Consider the following 17,082-nt stretch of genomic DNA (forward strand, 5'->3'; position numbering starts at 1 on the left):
ATCATGTCTCTCAATAGCATGTTTGAGTAATGCTGCTTTTTGCACCTTGCATGCACCAACCTCTGTCTGCTGCCCTAACTGTATCTGGGGTTGTTTGAAATCATATGTGCTCTTCTTCTCTTACTTTCAGTTGTGGGTCGGAGAGAGGATGCCTATAGCTACATCTACTGATCATGGACACAACCTCCAGACTGTGCAGCTACTAATAAAGAAAAATCAGGTAAGTAGGTGCTGCTAGAGCTCCGTACCTGTTATTTCTCCTTAGTGCGGACTAATTCAGGAAGGAAAGGCTTAGGGTAAAATGATGGGTGCTTCAGTGGTGATGTGCTGGGAGGGGGCGGTGTGACCACTGCCTGGTGGCATGTGCAGGGAGGGCACAGCCCCGGTTTGTCCACGTGAGCTGATGGCATGTGTTTTGCTGCCCCTCTAGAGTTAAGACCCCTGACTGGCATTTCTTTTTTGTTTGGTGCAGTCTCACATCAGTCTGCTTTTCTCCCGTGTAGACCCTTCAGAAAGAAATCCAGGGACATCAGCCTCGTATCGATGACATTTTTGAGAGGAGTCAAAACATTATCACAGAGAGTAGCCCTAATGCTGAAGCGATTCAGCAGAGACTTGCAGACTTGCAGCAGCTGTGGAACCTCCTAATCGAGGAGACAGAGAAACGCCACAAGCGCCTAGAGGAGTCTCACAGAGCACAGCAGTATTACTTTGATGCTGCCGAGGCTGAGGCCTGGATGAGTGAGCAGGAGCTCTACATGATGTCAGAAGAGAAAGCCAAGGTGAGCGGCTCCACAGCGACTCTAGTTTGGTTTTAATTGCTTAGCTAGAGGCGGGCAGGTGACATAACTTAATATGTCACTAATGTAACGACAACATAAACAAATTTAATTCCCTTGTGAAACCTGAAGTGATCATCTCTTCTATCTGTTATGACATCTCTGATAGTGTGGAGGATAGGCCTTGCTGTACTGAGTCAGTGAAGCATCCTCTGACTGTGGATGGCAACTGACCTTTGCTGCAAGGTCAGAGTTACCAATACAGTCCAGTTAGGTCAAGTTTTTATTAGTTTTGAATCACTGGGAACAGCACGATGCACCTGTCTGTGAAACAGGCCTGATGGTCACTCAATTGATGCCATTGGTCGTCAAGTTTTACTCCCAGTGAAGTGAAATCGGAACAGCATCAGACCATACCAAAGAGTAGGTGAACTTCTATTTTTCAAGGGTGTGTTAGAGTGCTATATATTATTTGTTATTTACATAAATATACTGCGTTCATTGCCCTGGTAAAATAAAACTCAGCTTTGTATCAGTATAACACATTCCATGGGTGTTCAGTCTTCAGTTAAAAAGGATTTGTTTTCTTTTTTATATCTAAGCAATGCAAATAAAAAGGAACATTAATATGAGTAGTACATCACGAAAAACATTTTAATGAAAAGGCTCATTGACAATATCAGTTAACACTGAGAGCTGGGGGTTCTTTTTCTTAATCATAACAATAAATAGAAAGTTTTGATCGGAATTTTTCCAGGCACTTTGGTGGAGAATCCTTTGGCATGGGCTCCGTAGGATTTCTTTTCTTTGACCCAGGCTGTCGTTGAAAAGCCTGACAAGTGACGCGCCTAAAACTGTTCCATTTTGCTGAGCTCTGCACAATCACCAGTGTGTAAACACACAAAGAGCTTCATAGAAGAGGAAATTCAACATGCTCAATGCACAGCTGATGTAATTTTGTTCTGCATCCCAGAGGGGTTGTTGCGTTCACTCTTTCACTTCTTATTTTGCTTTCTGTGGGTACCATTTGCTGTGAACTCAACTGTTAATATGCCATTATCAGAACAACTTGTCTTCAAGCTGTACTTGGGAGCAGTTCTTTATAAATCTTTCTGGCTACCACTTTTTGCTTGCACACCAGGTTGAACTTGCTGTGTGGTGTCTTTTTCTGGAGTGAGGGACTTGACTGTCATCTTCTGTCACCATTACAGGATGAACAGAGTGCAGTGTCCATGCTGAAGAAACACCAGATTTTGGAACAAGCTGTAGAAGACTATGCTGAAACTGTGCACCAGCTTTCAAAGACCAGCAGAACTTTGGTGGCAGATAATCACCCAGAAAGGTATTAACTGCCGTTTTTAGTTGGATTATGCGTTCTTTTAGTAGTTCGGTCACTTCATTGGGTTGTTCTGACACACAAAGACTACAGCAAAGAGTAAGTAGCTCAGAAGAGTGCCCAGAGGAAGAGGAGTTCAGCCTCACTCAGTTCAAGATGCATGTTGGACCACCCTGATTTGGCCAAAGACAGGGTCCTGAACAGGGTCAGTATGTGCAGCTGCTGATTTCTGGATAGTACTGGACACCTTCAATAAATGTCTGTTGTATCCGTCATACAGGCTAGCCGTGTCAGGGCTGCCAGCAAAAAACCTGAGAGACAAGGGTCTGTATTCACTCTTTCAGCCAACTTTTATGTCCAGCCCGTAAGGTCACAGTCATTTATCCTTCTGCCTGTAGGGCAGTGCTCCCTCCCCAAGATCTGCCTCCTCTCTTTGAGATTCCAGTAGAATCAGAGACTGGAATCTGATGCTTTAAACATGGGGACATTAACATTTTGGTTTTGGTAAATTTATAGAGACAAGGGTCTGTATTCACTCTTTCAGCCAACTTTTATGTCCAGCCCGTAAGGTCACAGTCATTTATCCTTCTGCCTGTAGGGCAGTGCTCCCTCCCCAAGATCTGCCTCCTCTCTTTGAGATTCCAGTAGAATCAGAGACTGGAATCTGATGCTTTAAACATGGGGACATTAACATTTTGGTTTTGGTAAATTTATCTCAACCTTCATAAATGGCTTTCCCTGTGGGAGAATTCAGGAAGCTTAAGAACTGTTTTGCTGCGAGCTGCAGAGCTGCAGCTAAGCAAACAGAATTCTCCATTGGCTTTGACTGCAAGGCTGATTTGACTATGAGGCTGATGTATTTAGCAGCTCTGCCTTCGCAGCTAGGAAGATAGGACAGTCTTAGGAAAGACACTCTCTGCCTCTCATGGAAAATTGTTATTTAACTCAAAAGCACTCTCTTGTGGTCATGATAATTTCTGATGCGAGTGGATTTCCTGTCTGAGCTCTCTGAGTACTGGAATAACATGATCAACTTTACAAGGCAGAAGGAAGGCAATTTGACAGGGCTATATGGCTCGAATAAAATATAGGCAAAAGATAGAGCAAGTAGAAATATTAATCACTTTTGGAAATGCTGAGCTTAAGGGAGTAAGAAACCCATGACTACTTCTGAACTTCGAAGCAGAATTTAAATGAAAATGAAACGCTACTTGCCTTAGCGGCTCAGATCCTGCCTGTAATTTTGAGAGAAGACTCTGGTGTCATCTGTGGCCAACAAATGGAGAGCTGGGTTCCCAGCTTCACTCTGTAAAGCTAGGGGGGTTCTGTGTACAGGGCAGAGTTGTTTTCCAGCTAGTGCAGTCAACTGTGCAGAGGATCGGTCCAATGTGTCTGAGTCAAATTCGTGCATGCAGCAGACGTGCGTTCTGTGAATTAAATAGCCCAAGAGTGATTTTTATTCCTTGTAGGGTTTTTTCAATTTACTTTTATTATTTGTAAAAGACAACGAGGACTCAATGTTCTCTGTTTTTTTCAGTGAGCGTATCAGCATGCGCCAGTCCAAAGTGGATAAGCTGTATGCAGGCCTGAAGGATCTAGCTGAAGAGAGACGGGGCAAGCTGGATGAGAGACACAGGCTGTTCCAGCTTAACCGCGAGGTGGATGACCTGGAGCAATGGATTGCTGAAAGGGAGGTGGTGGCAGGATCCCACGAGCTGGGACAGGATTACGAACATGTAACAGTAAGTTCTTTGGACGTGGCTGCAGGTTGACCTTCTTTTTCTGGATGCTGCAGACAGTAGATGGTTAATATAAATGGGTGGCTGGCTTGCTCAGATCAGTTTGTAGTTACAGCGCTGCATGAGTCTGTTTCTCTGCATTTTAGATGCTACAGGAGCGATTCCGAGAATTTGCCCGAGACACTGGAAACATTGGACAGGAGCGTGTTGATACTGTTAACCACATGGCAGACGAACTCATCAACTCTGGACATTCAGATGCCGCGACAATTGCAGAGTGGAAGGACGGACTCAATGAGGCCTGGGCTGATCTCCTGGAGCTCATTGACACGAGAACACAAATTCTAGCAGCCTCTTACGAACTGCACAAATTTTACCATGATGCCAAGGAGATCTTAGGACGTATTCAAGACAAACATAAGAAACTGCCTGAAGAGCTTGGTAGAGACCAAAACACAGTGGAAACACTACAGAGAATGCACACAACATTTGAGCATGATATCCAGGCGCTCGGCACCCAGGTGTGTAGCAGGCGAACGGCGCTGTCTGTGGGTATAGGAACCTGAGCTGCAGAGTTCTGCTGCTGCTCTTGGCCCCTCCCTGGCTGGGAGACAGAGTGCTGCCAGCTGCTTTCCAAGTGTATTTCTGTGGGAATAACTTCACCTGCGTCATTTTCTTATCTGTCTTTCTGCTTCTGTGTCATTGCATTAGGTTAATTAGTTTATCTAAAATAGAAATCCATAAGTACACAGATTTCTGATTATGTAGGTAATTGTTGAACATAATTCCATTTCCTGTCCTTCGTTGAAGAAGAAATCATAAAGGCAGAGAACTTCTGTATTAATTTAAAGTAAAGCAAAAAGCTGTGATTTCTCCTGACAGTCTCAGGCTGCTACGTGCGTAGGGATAGAGAGTGGATGGAAAGGCACAAGGGTAACGCACTTCAGCTCCTCAGAGGACCTGATTGCCTCAAGCAGCAGCAGCAGCAGTACACTGTGTGGCTGATACGGTTGGAAAATAGCTTACATCTGAAGAAAAAAAGGTTCATTGTCTCTTTAGTCAATTTCTGAAAGCCATTGAACAGATAAATCTGTAAAGAATTTTTAATGTACCAGAGGTAATATGAAATACAGGTTTCAGATTTTTCTGTCCTTAACATTGTTCTTGGGTGTTAGATTAATTGTGCTGGAAACCACCTTAGATTTGCCTGCTCCTATGCCATGTTCACCTCAGTGAACGCAAGACACAACTATACTGTCCCATGGAAGAATCGATATTCCAGAGGATACTTGGAGGACAGGGGCAAATATGAAGGGATGTGTAAGCCTGGTTGGTTGTTTTGTTTTGTTTTGTTTTGTTTTATAAAAAAAACCACCAAAAAGCCCCAACCAGACCCTGTTCTGCTAGACACTTTTTATTTTCCTTTCTGAGAGGCAAAAGAGGTCTGTAGATCTACATAGAGGCTTTCTGACTTGGTTATGAATCTGGGCATTCTGACTTAAATGCTGCTTTTTATGGTGCTTCCTAACAGCGGTCTGAAGAGATTTAAAGTACATAGTCCAGGCTAAGATTTTTAGAAGCAGCCAAACTTGATCTGATTCCGAATCTTTTGAAGCCAAGGTATGTTAAATAGAAGGCGGCAGCCGTTCATACAACACCCAGGGGATTCTAAACTAAAAAACAATGTTCGGCTGCCAAAATGAGAATTTCGGAAGAGAACAAATTGCTTAAGGAATGGAGGAATTACGACTGACTGCATTTATCCCAGTAGGTTGGAAAAGATAGCTTTTATGGCCAAGCTGCCTGCCAATTCTTGATTATGTTGCAATTTACATAGTTGTTTACACTAGAATAAAGGGGATATAGCAACCATTTGATTTTCCAAGTGTTTTACTTTCAGAAGCTGTAGATTTTATACAGAAAATGGGAGACATTCACAAAACACCAATCCCAGTCTCTCAAAAAGGTAATTATAATCAAGGCCTAAATGAAGGCGTAATCGTAGTGCAGAACTGTGGTGAAAGCACTTAGGATAGTTTTCGGGTGAAACAGCTAGAGCACCAAGATGGATCATTATGACAGTGGCCTGATCTGTGTGCCTGTAGCTAGAACACTGTTTATTTTGGTGTTCAAACTTCTTTTTTTTAAAAAAAAAAAAAGAGAAAATTATTAGAAAAGAGCTAATAGAATGATTCCTGACTCGAAAATATGTGAAACAGTCAAGAAATAGCATCTCATGTCCCAAGACAGTGTTTGAAAGGAAAAGAGATTTCTGCTAGTAGAAAGATCTTTGAATTTCCAAATTTTCTTCTGTTTGAAGTCATTATCTACATTTTTGAAAAAACCTCTCTGTCATTTGTATGAAAATACATTTTTCATACTCTGACAGAGTACGAAAAATCATACTCTGTCAGAGTCGTGTTTTGATACAGGAGTTCCTGAACGGCGTTAAAAATTTGATGATGAAAGTGGTCCCCATTTGCCCTGACATTTAACAGTCACTTTGTATTGGCACCCGGTTTTACAGGAGGTTTAGGCAGAGGCAAATATTTGTTATTTTGGGGGCCCCTGGACCCAACAGTCTTCTCTAAGAAATATTCTCAGAAGGATATACTGACTTAATAACAGAACAAATCTTTTTAGTGTTGACAGACTAAATATATTTGCAATGACTTTAGAAAGCCATTCAAGTGATGAATTAGCAGCTAAAATTTCCCCGTATTTGTGACTCAAAAGTACCCAGATGCTGATGCATTTCTCTCTTATAAAAACACACCAGGTGAGACAGCTGCAGGAGGATGCTGCACGCCTTCAGGCTGCCTATGCTGGAGACAAAGCTGATGACATCCAGAAGAGGGAAAACGAGGTCCTAGAAGCATGGAAGGCGCTGTTGGATGCCTGCGAGGGCCGCAGGGTTAGACTGGTGGATACAGGAGACAAATTCCGTTTCTTCAGCATGGTTCGTGATCTCATGCTTTGGATGGAAGACGTTATCCGACAGATAGAAGCCCAAGAAAAGCCCAGGTAATGTGAAGTATCTCTTCTCAATCAGAAGATAAGGCTGCAGGTCAGTTGAGGAAAAGACTTAGTATCATTACTGAGCCAGAAATTCAGAGAGGAGCTGTCAAAACCTGACAGTGTAGCAGCTTGCTTTTGAGTATTGCTGCCCAGCAGAGGCTGGGGGCTACTGAAGTAATTGCAATGTAAAATCATGTTCAAAGAGATTAAGTCCCACATGTTTGTTTATTTGATTTCTGATTCAGACCAGAATGGTGCCATTCCTAAGGAAAGGCTGCTAGCAATCTTGCTTCCTGAACTACAAAGACAATCTAGGAATTAATATTTTTATTGTACAGTTCTGGGTTAGTTTATTTCTTTAAAAATGTAACAGCTGTTAAATCTGGAATACATGTTTCTGAACCACGGGTTGATCATTTTAGGGATGTTTCGTCTGTTGAACTACTAATGAACAATCACCAGGGTATCAAAGCAGAAATCGATGCCCGAAATGACAGCTTTACTACCTGTATCGAGCTCGGCAAATCTCTTCTGGCAAGAAAACACTACGCCTCAGAGGAGGTACCGTGCCTACTGAATGTGTAACGACTGCAGTGCAGCTGGCCTATAGATTTTGTTTCAGCTGGAGAAACTTGCATTGTGTAATCTACAGATTAATAAGCTGCGTATTTATAATGACATGCGTTACTTCAGGGACTGTTCCACTTGCTGGTGTGAAATTAGAGTATAATTTAACTCTGTGAATTCATGTTGGGTAGCAGAGATGGCACCTAAATTTAAAGTATCATTCTCAGTCCAGGAAATGCAAAGAAGCTGTTGCATTCGGTTGTGCAGAGAGAGCGCTCTGGGATGGCTGGGTTTGGAAAGGTGACTTCTTTGAGCAAGAGCAGAGACAACCATGAGACAGCCTGAAATTTGTACAGGGAAACTGGAATGCTATGAAGAGGTCTGCTAGGGGAAGGAGCAGGAAAAAGTTTGTCTCATAGGGAGCAAATCCAGGGAATATTAAGAGAAAAATGTATCCAGTTGCTTACGGCCTTGATTTATTTTCTGATTTGTCTAGGCCAGAGGATAGAGGCTTAATCCACGTTGCTTCCTGCCTCCCTTCGATGGAGAGAGGAAAGCCAAATGTAAGATACTGCCCACTCAGGGAGGTGGTATTTTATGTGTCTGCATTGCACAGGAGTGCTGTGGGGTATCCTCGGAGAAACATTTGCTCAGGAACTGGGAGGATTTGCTAGCCAGTATTCACCCTGCGAATAACACAGGGCTTACGCTGGCACATTAGTGGTGTTAGCGCAGGTAGCTGCAGGCTTTTTGTAACAATCGTGGGCAGCGCATTTTGCATTATTTGCTAGAAAAAGGGCAGAAGATATAATACATGGTTGCACTATTTAGATTTGTTTGTCCGTTATACTCTTTTTATCAAATAATCTTGGTGCTGTAGTTTTAACAGATACTGTATACTTATGCAAATCTGATATTTTAATACAAATGTCATATTTATATTTCATAGAGAAAAACAGCTGTTGTATTCACGTTTAAGTCACTTTCTGACAGTCTAGCACAATGTATCCTGTCCGTAAATTCCAGTGCCTTTTGTTGGTGGTAAGGGCTCATGCGGTGTGGTGGGGTGAGCCTGGTGCTTATGTAATAGTCCTGCATTCTCCTCTTCCATCCAGATCAAGGAAAAGCTGCTGCAGCTGACAGAAAAGAGAAAAGAAATGATTGACAAGTGGGAAGACAGATGGGAGTGGCTGAGACTGAGTAAGGATGTCCTTGGATTTCTTTTGGGCAGGGCCACATCTAATTCTCTCTTCACTGTGTCTTTCCGAGCATTGAAAAAACCTGCAGCTCCTTATTCGTATTATTAACAGTGCTTGAAAGTGTGTTTGTACTGTAATAACTGTAAGATTCACACCTGTTGATTGTAAAATAACTGAGAATTTGAAACTAAGAAACGTGCACCAAAGGTCTTACTCCATATGATCCAATTTGGAGCTAGGTGAAACAGATTTACCGTGTTTTGCAGGTGTAACACATTCCAATGGTGTTTCTACAAAGGATGCATTATTAAAAATTAGGGAGAAGTAAAGCTCTGCGACCTTACACATGTAACGTGCCTGCGTTATCTGAGAGGCTACAATGTTGATGAGCGGTTTACTGACAAAAGATGTACTTTTAAATATTGCAGCGTTTCGCAAGTTTTACACCAGCAACAGCAACCCAGTTCTGATACTCTAACAAGGTGATCCGTATCTCGTATATGGACTGAAGCCTTTGCGGCAGACAGTTGTCCAGGATCTCAAAACATATAGTGCAGTGTAGTCATTTTTTGGGGTTCTGGGCTATTGTGTATATTTTATTCATTGTTTCTCAGCCTCAGCAGGCTTTAAGAAATACAGTAGCATGGGCGATTGTCCCTCAGTTTGGGTGTTTGCACCATGTTATTCATCAAAATTGTTTGATCCCATTCACAAAAGCTGTGGAAGTTTTTTTTCAGCTGTGAAGACAGAAGGAAGGAAACCTGGAACTGTAGCACTACAGACAAGCATAAAGTACAGAAATACTGCTTGCTGAAGGGAACTACAGCCTACAGTCTAGCTGTTCTGTAGACAGGGCAGTCCGAGGAAGAAAACCAGCAGAAAACAGACTTTCTACTCTGAAGTTAGTAGGTTACAGCAGATTAGAACAAAAAGGAAACTCTGAAATTGCAAAATGAGATAGTCTATAGAAGAAGTGAAGAAGTCTATACAAGAATAAAAGTTAAGGCTTTTTTATTTTTCCTCAAATCAAAACCAGCAGGACAAATTTCTGTGTTTTATATGATTAATTTCAGTGAGCTTAATTAGGGAAAATACTTAGCCAAATACATTTACTTTTTTCCCAAGCTATTTTTAAGTAAATTCAGAAGATGCCTGATGACTCCGTGATGCCCTTTTTTGATATTAATGGTGCTGATATCTGTGCATTCTTTGCTCAGTTTTGGAGGTACACCAGTTTTCAAGAGATGCAAGTGTGGCTGAGGCCTGGCTGCTGGGACAGGAGCCCTACCTATCCAGTCGTGAAATAGGTCAAAGTGTTGATGAAGTGGAAAAATTAATTAAGCGGCATGAAGCATTTGAAAAATCCGCAGCTACTTGGGATGAGAGATTTGCAGCACTGGAAAGACTGACCACGGTGAGTGCTGTAGGCGAGAATAACCTCTCTTGGCCATTCCCCTTCATTTTGGTGCCGTCTGATTGTTCGGAATAACTCCCAGCATCACCAGCCTGATCTCCGTTTGTTGATCAACCTAGGCCAATCACCCAGGGCCTGAAGTTTCATGTTCCCGACGATACTAAAACCCTCTCAGGTTCGTTTGAACTCAACAACCTACAAGGAAAGGTTAAGTGATAAATGACCTTAGTAGTCAACAGGAGCTGTCTCAGGTCCAGGAGTGATGATCCAGAAGCAAATTCAAGAGCTGAGTGGTTTGCTCCAGCCCTCTGCCATACAGGTTGTACTGCTAAAAGGGGGATTCTGAGTGAAAAAGACCCAGATCCAAATCCTTGGAGTTATTTTCGGTTAAAGAAGACAGCGTGAGGAGATAGCGGTGGGGAGGGGGGTTCGACAAAAATGTTTGTTGTGTTTTCACTGCTCCAGTACAAGACTACGTTGTCCCCTAGAAAGACATAATAACCCCCCAAAAACCCCACATTTTGAGCACAGCTGCAATGTCAGTAATTAATGCTTGGAGAGCATGTTACCATCTTTTGGAGAATAATTTTACTTTAGACACTAAAATTGAAGTGGCTTGATTTTTCACACGTACTGAGCGTCACAGCTGCAGACAAAATGAATTGGAGTTTCTCAGCATCTTCAGAAATCAGGCTGGTTTTATTTACATGGTTAATTTCAGGGATTCAGATGTGGAACACAATATTTCTATGTACGGCAAGCAGACAAGAGGATGTCACTTTTCGATATTTTAATAGCTTGGGCTGTTTTCTTGTTTGTCTGGTTTTTGTTCTAATAGAATGAATTAGAAAAGAAACACGGATAGTAGCAAGCTGCCGCCCAGGCAGTCTGCTTGATGTTAAAGGGTCTGATGCTGTATGCCCTTACTGACAAATTCAGTGCAACAAACTTTGCACGATTAAGATTTTAAAGGCTGATGCCGTCAAATTTTACTCCAATAAACTTCAATTTCAATAATGTTTCAGAAAAATGTAGAGTTATTTTTAGTTTTTAGAAATGCCCCTGAAAAATATGCAGTGCTTTTAAATGCACAAAAATGTTTCATTTCTCAGTTGGAACTGCTGGAAGTACGTCGACAGCAAGAGGAAGAGGAGAGGAAGAGACAGCCGCCCACTCCAGAGCCAAGCCCAAAGGTCGCAGAGGATGCAGACTCCCAGCAGCAATGGTAAGCCCAGGGTGCGGGGAGCTGAACTGTGCACTTTACACTGTTTCTTCAGACAGAGTTCTCAGGCTGAAGATGCATTGTAAAGGGAGAGTCTGGAGGTTGCACGGTTTTGTAACGTGACCCTTTTTAGAAGACTTGGTGGATGTGGTTTATTGGGGACAGGACCTTTCCCAGACATCTGAATTCACTGCTAAGTTGAATGTTCCAATTTTTCATCATGACGCAGTGTTACAGCTGCTGAGGTGTACCTGGCCCGAAAGTAAGAATGCTGTTTTTACAGCCCCTGTGTTACGAATTGAAATTTCTGAACAATCTTGGCTTTCTTCTTCAATGCGCATCAGTTACAGATAGATTTCAAGCCACGTCCATGGAACATTAACGTTTATAAAATTACTTATGTGATAGGAGTAGACTTATTTGTAAGGTAGCTGTCAGGAAGGCCTGTTTTGATCTCACTTAACATTGGATTTATTCAGTTGGGCCTGAGGATTTTAAGAACTTGTTTGAATTTCTCAGGTGTGCAATATTCAGTAGGAAAACCATTTTGGTGAAAAAGATGGGTGACTTTGAAGAACTTAATACAATTTCTTTTCTTTTTCCTCTCTCCCAACAGGGATGGGACAAAAGGAGAACAGGTTTCCCAAAATGGTTTGCCATCAGACCAGGAATCTCCACGGGTTAGTTACCGCTCCCAAACCTACCAAAACTACAAAAACTTTATTAGCAGACGGACAGCCAATGACCGATCGTGGTCTGGACTGTGACATACAGAATAATTTGCAGCAAAAGACACCGTTTTTCAGTATGGTTTACTGGTACTGGTTTAATCTTTTGGCTTCAGATTTCCCTGCTGCTTTTCTCTTCCTTCCCATCAGTTGACTTTTATTTAATTAGCAGCCCCTTGGAGATATATTTGCTTCACTTTAATCCTTGTTTATTTGAATCTCCCCACTGACACTCAGTTGCTTTAAGGTGACACATTGATTTCATGTTATTTACTGTGAGTTTTTCATGTCGCTAATAGTATTAAGATTTTCCAGCTAAATCGTCCTTTATATGAGTAATTGAGATTTAATGAGATTACATCATAATGAAGAAGAGAACTAGAATCTGACAGGTATGACGCATCGAGTTATACTAACAGGTTTCAGCACGCAACATTATTAAATCAGCTGCATTAGCAAGCGAGTTATTTACAAGGCCAAAGATAATACATGCAAGTGAGCTCGGCAGTAAAGGCTGGGAGGGAGGGGAGAGTTGTAACTATCGGCAAATAAAAGCCTTAAGGTTAGTTGTATAACATTCCATGCAGAATGGACTCATTGACAGCAGATAAAAATAAACATGAAATAAAATATTAAAAATTAGTATCTAGATTTATCTTGATATTTAGTCCTCATGAAGAGTTGTGATCTTGCTGAATAGCTGTTTTGGGGCCCCTTTTTGCCTTGGTCTTGTCCAATTTACACTACAGCAATTCCATTTACTGACACTGGAGAGTAGTATAAATGAGAGTAGGGTGCAGACCCTTATGGAGATGTTGTGATGCTTTTCTTTAAAAACTAAGTCACATACATTGGTCTAAGATCCCAGCTCTTTATTTTACATAGATGTGGGTTGAATGGTCCATGCCTTATTCATTCCTTCTTGATAGGGGATGTTCCAGTGGAGTCAGGATGCATGCCAATAATCTTAATGTGCAGCCATAAAAATACCAGTAAATATGTATATATAGTTAAAGCAACACAGTAGTTGAAAACTGGCTTATCTCTCCATTACCTTCCTGTACAGCCTACTTGCTTCAATTACTGCTTTGAGTGGTGAGAAAAATGACACTTCTCTTTCTTATATTTTTGAACCTCACTCTCTGAGGTCATATTAAGTGCAGGAAAGGCTCCTGGCAGGCTGAGATCAGTGGATATTAGAGCTCTTACCAATACTGCAAGGGAAATGCCAGTCCCAGTCTAGGGCTGTGGGAGGAAATGCCTTTCAGCATAACTTTATGTTTCAAGTAGCCCATCCCAGTTACTTTTGGGTTTGCACACAGACTCTGTCAATGCTCTAGGATACTAAGCAGTTCTACCTTTTTCTTTCTTTAAATAAAGCCTTTTGGTTCATCTGTAATACTAAATGATGAAGTGAGCTGTCTGTTGTACATTCTAATGTTTGTGAAATTATATATAGTTGTGGCAAGGAACGTGAGGTGGCCTGCAAGCACATCCCAGATCATCATCATCATGTTGGTTATCACAGCCTTATACATCACCTGTTTGCTTCTTTTTTTATTTTATGATACATAATGCATTTCCATGTTAATCTTCGCCATCTGCACTTCAGTCTTTTCATGAGAGCTTTTTAGCTCAGTTCACTGAATCTTGTGTTGCAATACGTCAGATGTACACAGCTGTATTTCTGATTTGAGGAGCGAAATGTGCTGCTGTTGATCCGAGTTTAGACTTCTGACGACTAGCTGAGCAGTGCAGCTGAGTTGTTCTGTATTGGCTGAGCTCGTAAAGTGAGAAAGATGATTGAAAGGATGTGCTTCAGTAATTGTACTTTTGCTGTAACTTGTCTTTCCACTTCATGATGCATGTTTTTTTTTTTCTTTTGTCAGGATAACAACATATAGCTTCTTAATGCTTTTAAAAATCCCATATAAATTTTTGCAGATGATCTGGTGACTACCTACACCAGTGTTAGCTCTCTGTGCCTGTAAGAGTATGACAGTTCTCAGAGCAGTATAGCTGTAGCTTCAGACTCCACCATCTGGGAAGCCTTCAGATGTATTCTGGCTAAAAAGTAGCATGTAAAAGTAATTTATATAGATACACTTTTTTACTTGTATTAGTACACTTATATATAAAAATTACACTTTTATGATGAAGAAAAATGAATTAAGTCATCAAAAAAGGTCATCATTTTAGGCACTAGAAGTGTAAGATTTCACCTATTTGTTACAGCCTACAGTACTGGCTTAAAACATTAAAGCGGTACTTATGCCAGAACAATATGTAGGCTGTCATCTATTTGCATCTGAAAAAGGCAGATACGTCGCTATTATTTAAGCTGTGGTGCAGAGACTTAAGTTGATGAACTGAATATAATGTTGCTCCAAGCACTATGAAAATCAGAGGGATGTCTCCAGTCATTGTCACCAGCTGTCTTGTTGCATGTTACAGTCCTGATTTAAGTATCTCAAGAGTAGTCTCTAGCCACTAAAGCACTTGCAACTAACCTCTCAGTCACCATTAAGAAAACTGTTTTCATGTACGTGGTAACTGTTTTGTTGTAACAGTACAGTTTGCTATTAATGTTTGTCCTCCGTTGCGTTGTCTCTGCATGCCCGATGCATGTTTCCATTAAAGTTTGTTTAGCTCCTGTTTTTTCTCTATTTTCATGACGCATTCTTCACATAGCTGTTTATGATTCAGATTTATTTTGCTTGTTTTCTGTTAATTGTAGATAACACATGAAAAGGAAATAAAACCTGAAAGAGCATCAGAAAAGCTTTTCATAGCCCTGTTACAATCAGTAGCATTTTAATTAGAAGTCACAGATCTGATTGTGTGATTAAAGTTGGCAGTTATCTTTTAAAAGCACAGGGTTGCGGATTGCAGCACTGAATTACATGTTATTTCCCATAAAAACACGTTAAGTAGCTGTGCAGTGGCTGCTGTTTTGAAACTGGTCTGTTCTACTTCAGACTAGTGGTTACAGGTACCCCCAAATCAGCAATATTTTCACATCTTGCCGGTATTGCTACAGAAAACATGCTACTTTCAGCGTTGGTTTAGGTAACAGGTAGTTCTGGGTAGTTTAGGTAAGTTGTTGAGATAAGTTGCTGTGGTCTATGTAATTGCTTATTGCTGGTCACAAAGGCTTCATGTATCTCAGAGAGGGATCTCAGAAGAGCAGAGAGTTTGAAGTTCAGTAACTATCACTGGTCAAAAAGATTGGCAAAGGGCTGTCCTTTTTCTGGAACGCGATCTGTTGGCCATTGGTGGTCAGCGCTGGTGATGATTGATTAATGGAGCTTTCATTGGTGAATCACTGGTTGTTTATTTCACTACCTGTGTTATAGTAGCTGTGTTTGGGTTATCTTCAGCCTCATCTATTTATTTACCCTCTTCCCCCTTTAATGCAACATTTTTGTTACATTTTGAGATTTGGATACAAATAGTGAGGTTTGATGGCTTAGATTTGTCTTAATTGTGAAGAAGCAGTGTCATTGATTTCTTTCTTCTGCTGGATAACGGTGCAGGGTAGATGTTTCCTCTTACAAACTAAGCTGTAAGGCTACAGGTCTTTAGGGACAGAGTAGAATAGAAATGACTGAAATGGAATGTGAGCTGTGATTCTTTCCCTGTTTCAGTGGTGTAGTGTCTGAACTCTGGAGATTTAGATTGCTTAAAGGCAGTTAACCAATCCTTCCCATATTCGTAGCAGGTTGACACTTAGATCTTCCTAGGTCAACAAATGAGGTACGAAGGTGTGAGGTACAATAATGTGTACTTGGCAGGTATAAGAAGTTCTAGCAAACGGTGGCAAAATTTAGTTTGTTGCATAATAATTCGGCTGCTTTTGAATTGTCCAGGCCATGTGCAGAAGTGGGAATGTCTAATTATTGTGCCATTCACAAATACCTGCTTGTCTGCATAAAAACAGTCCAGAATGTTTGTAATCTACTAGAGCATTAGCAGCACTAAGCTTTAGTAACTTGCTAATAATAATAATGATAATAATACACACTGGTTGTGTAACTCCCGAGCTGCTACCAGTGGCTCTACATGTCAAAGTAATGGTACAAGAAAAAAAAAAAACTGGGACCAAGCTGCATTTCAAAAGCTTATAGCCATTAGGATTCCAATTTAAATGATTTTTGGATGAATGGCTCCTGAAGACGTCGACAGCTTGACCAGTCAGAGCTGCTGGAAACATGGCTGCTCTCTAGGCTATCTCGATCACAGTGCGACAGGCAACGCGATCAACAAAGCAAGTGATGGGCAAGGCCTTGGTTCTGTCTTTGTTTGGGGGTAAATAGCTGTGTGATGTTGTGTGACTGTGGTGGTTTTCAGTTCCTTTAACAAAAATCCAATCCACCTAATAACGGAAGTCTGAAAAAGACCTTGATAAATTGACACATGACCTCATTTCCCTTGTCTTTAAGATCCAATATCCTAACTGGGATGGTGGAGATGAAATGCATGGTGTAATCTTTCTAATTTCTGCATGTTTTGATTTTGTTGTGTCACTAGGGGAATGGGGAAAGCGGGAAAGGAGCTTTTACAGAAAGAAATAAATTGCACAGATTTTTGTAAATGCTCCTGGGCAATTTTGACATATTTTTCTACTGGCTCATAGTTAATATCTTTTATAGATTTTTTAATACCCCAGTAATGCCATAAATGTGTTTAAGGTGGCTGATGTGTATAACTTGTACTGTTCCTCTAGGTTTGCAGAAAGTGTGATTGTTACTGTTCCAAACATTTGAGTACTTAGCAACAGAATTGAATGCTCTCATTTTAGGAATAACAATATATAAAAGAATTATGAATTGACTAGCAGAGCAAAGCACAGTAAAATTCACACTGATGTTTAGCTGCTCTTATTTTCCCGTCTCTCCACCTATAAAATGGGTACTAATCCATTCATACCTTCTAATTTCCTTGGCCTTCTGTGTCTCCATGGAGTGTGAGAAAGATCTCATTGGCCTGTGTCATTCTTCAGGCAAAGTTTATACACAGCCACATTGTGCAGGGAAACAGATTAACTGCAAGATACCTCAGTGTTGTGAGGCTTCTAGCT

General features: G+C 41.1%; 1 protein-coding gene across 1 annotated transcript in view; it reads left to right on the forward strand.

Moving 5' to 3' along the window:
- SPTBN1 (spectrin, beta, non-erythrocytic 1) overlaps positions 1–12,578 on the forward strand; it is a 68,108-nt gene extending 55,530 nt beyond the window's left edge. The window contains exons 21-31 of the mRNA XM_009579112.1: positions 131–220; positions 504–782; positions 1,991–2,121; positions 3,653–3,857; positions 4,001–4,375; positions 6,634–6,878; positions 7,295–7,433; positions 8,555–8,639; positions 9,856–10,052; positions 11,165–11,277; positions 11,891–12,578. Of these exons, the coding sequence (XP_009577407.1) occupies positions 131–220; positions 504–782; positions 1,991–2,121; positions 3,653–3,857; positions 4,001–4,375; positions 6,634–6,878; positions 7,295–7,433; positions 8,555–8,639; positions 9,856–10,052; positions 11,165–11,277; positions 11,891–12,041 (2,010 nt within the window). The 3' untranslated portion in view covers positions 12,042–12,578. The remainder of the gene's footprint in view (positions 1–130; positions 221–503; positions 783–1,990; positions 2,122–3,652; positions 3,858–4,000; positions 4,376–6,633; positions 6,879–7,294; positions 7,434–8,554; positions 8,640–9,855; positions 10,053–11,164; positions 11,278–11,890) is intronic.
- The last annotated feature ends 4,504 nt before the right edge of the window (positions 12,579–17,082 follow it).

This window comes from Fulmarus glacialis, unplaced genomic scaffold (genome assembly GCF_000690835.1).
Source record: "Fulmarus glacialis isolate BGI_N327 unplaced genomic scaffold, ASM69083v1 scaffold2066, whole genome shotgun sequence".
Classification (NCBI taxonomy): domain Eukaryota; kingdom Metazoa; phylum Chordata; class Aves; order Procellariiformes; family Procellariidae; genus Fulmarus; species Fulmarus glacialis.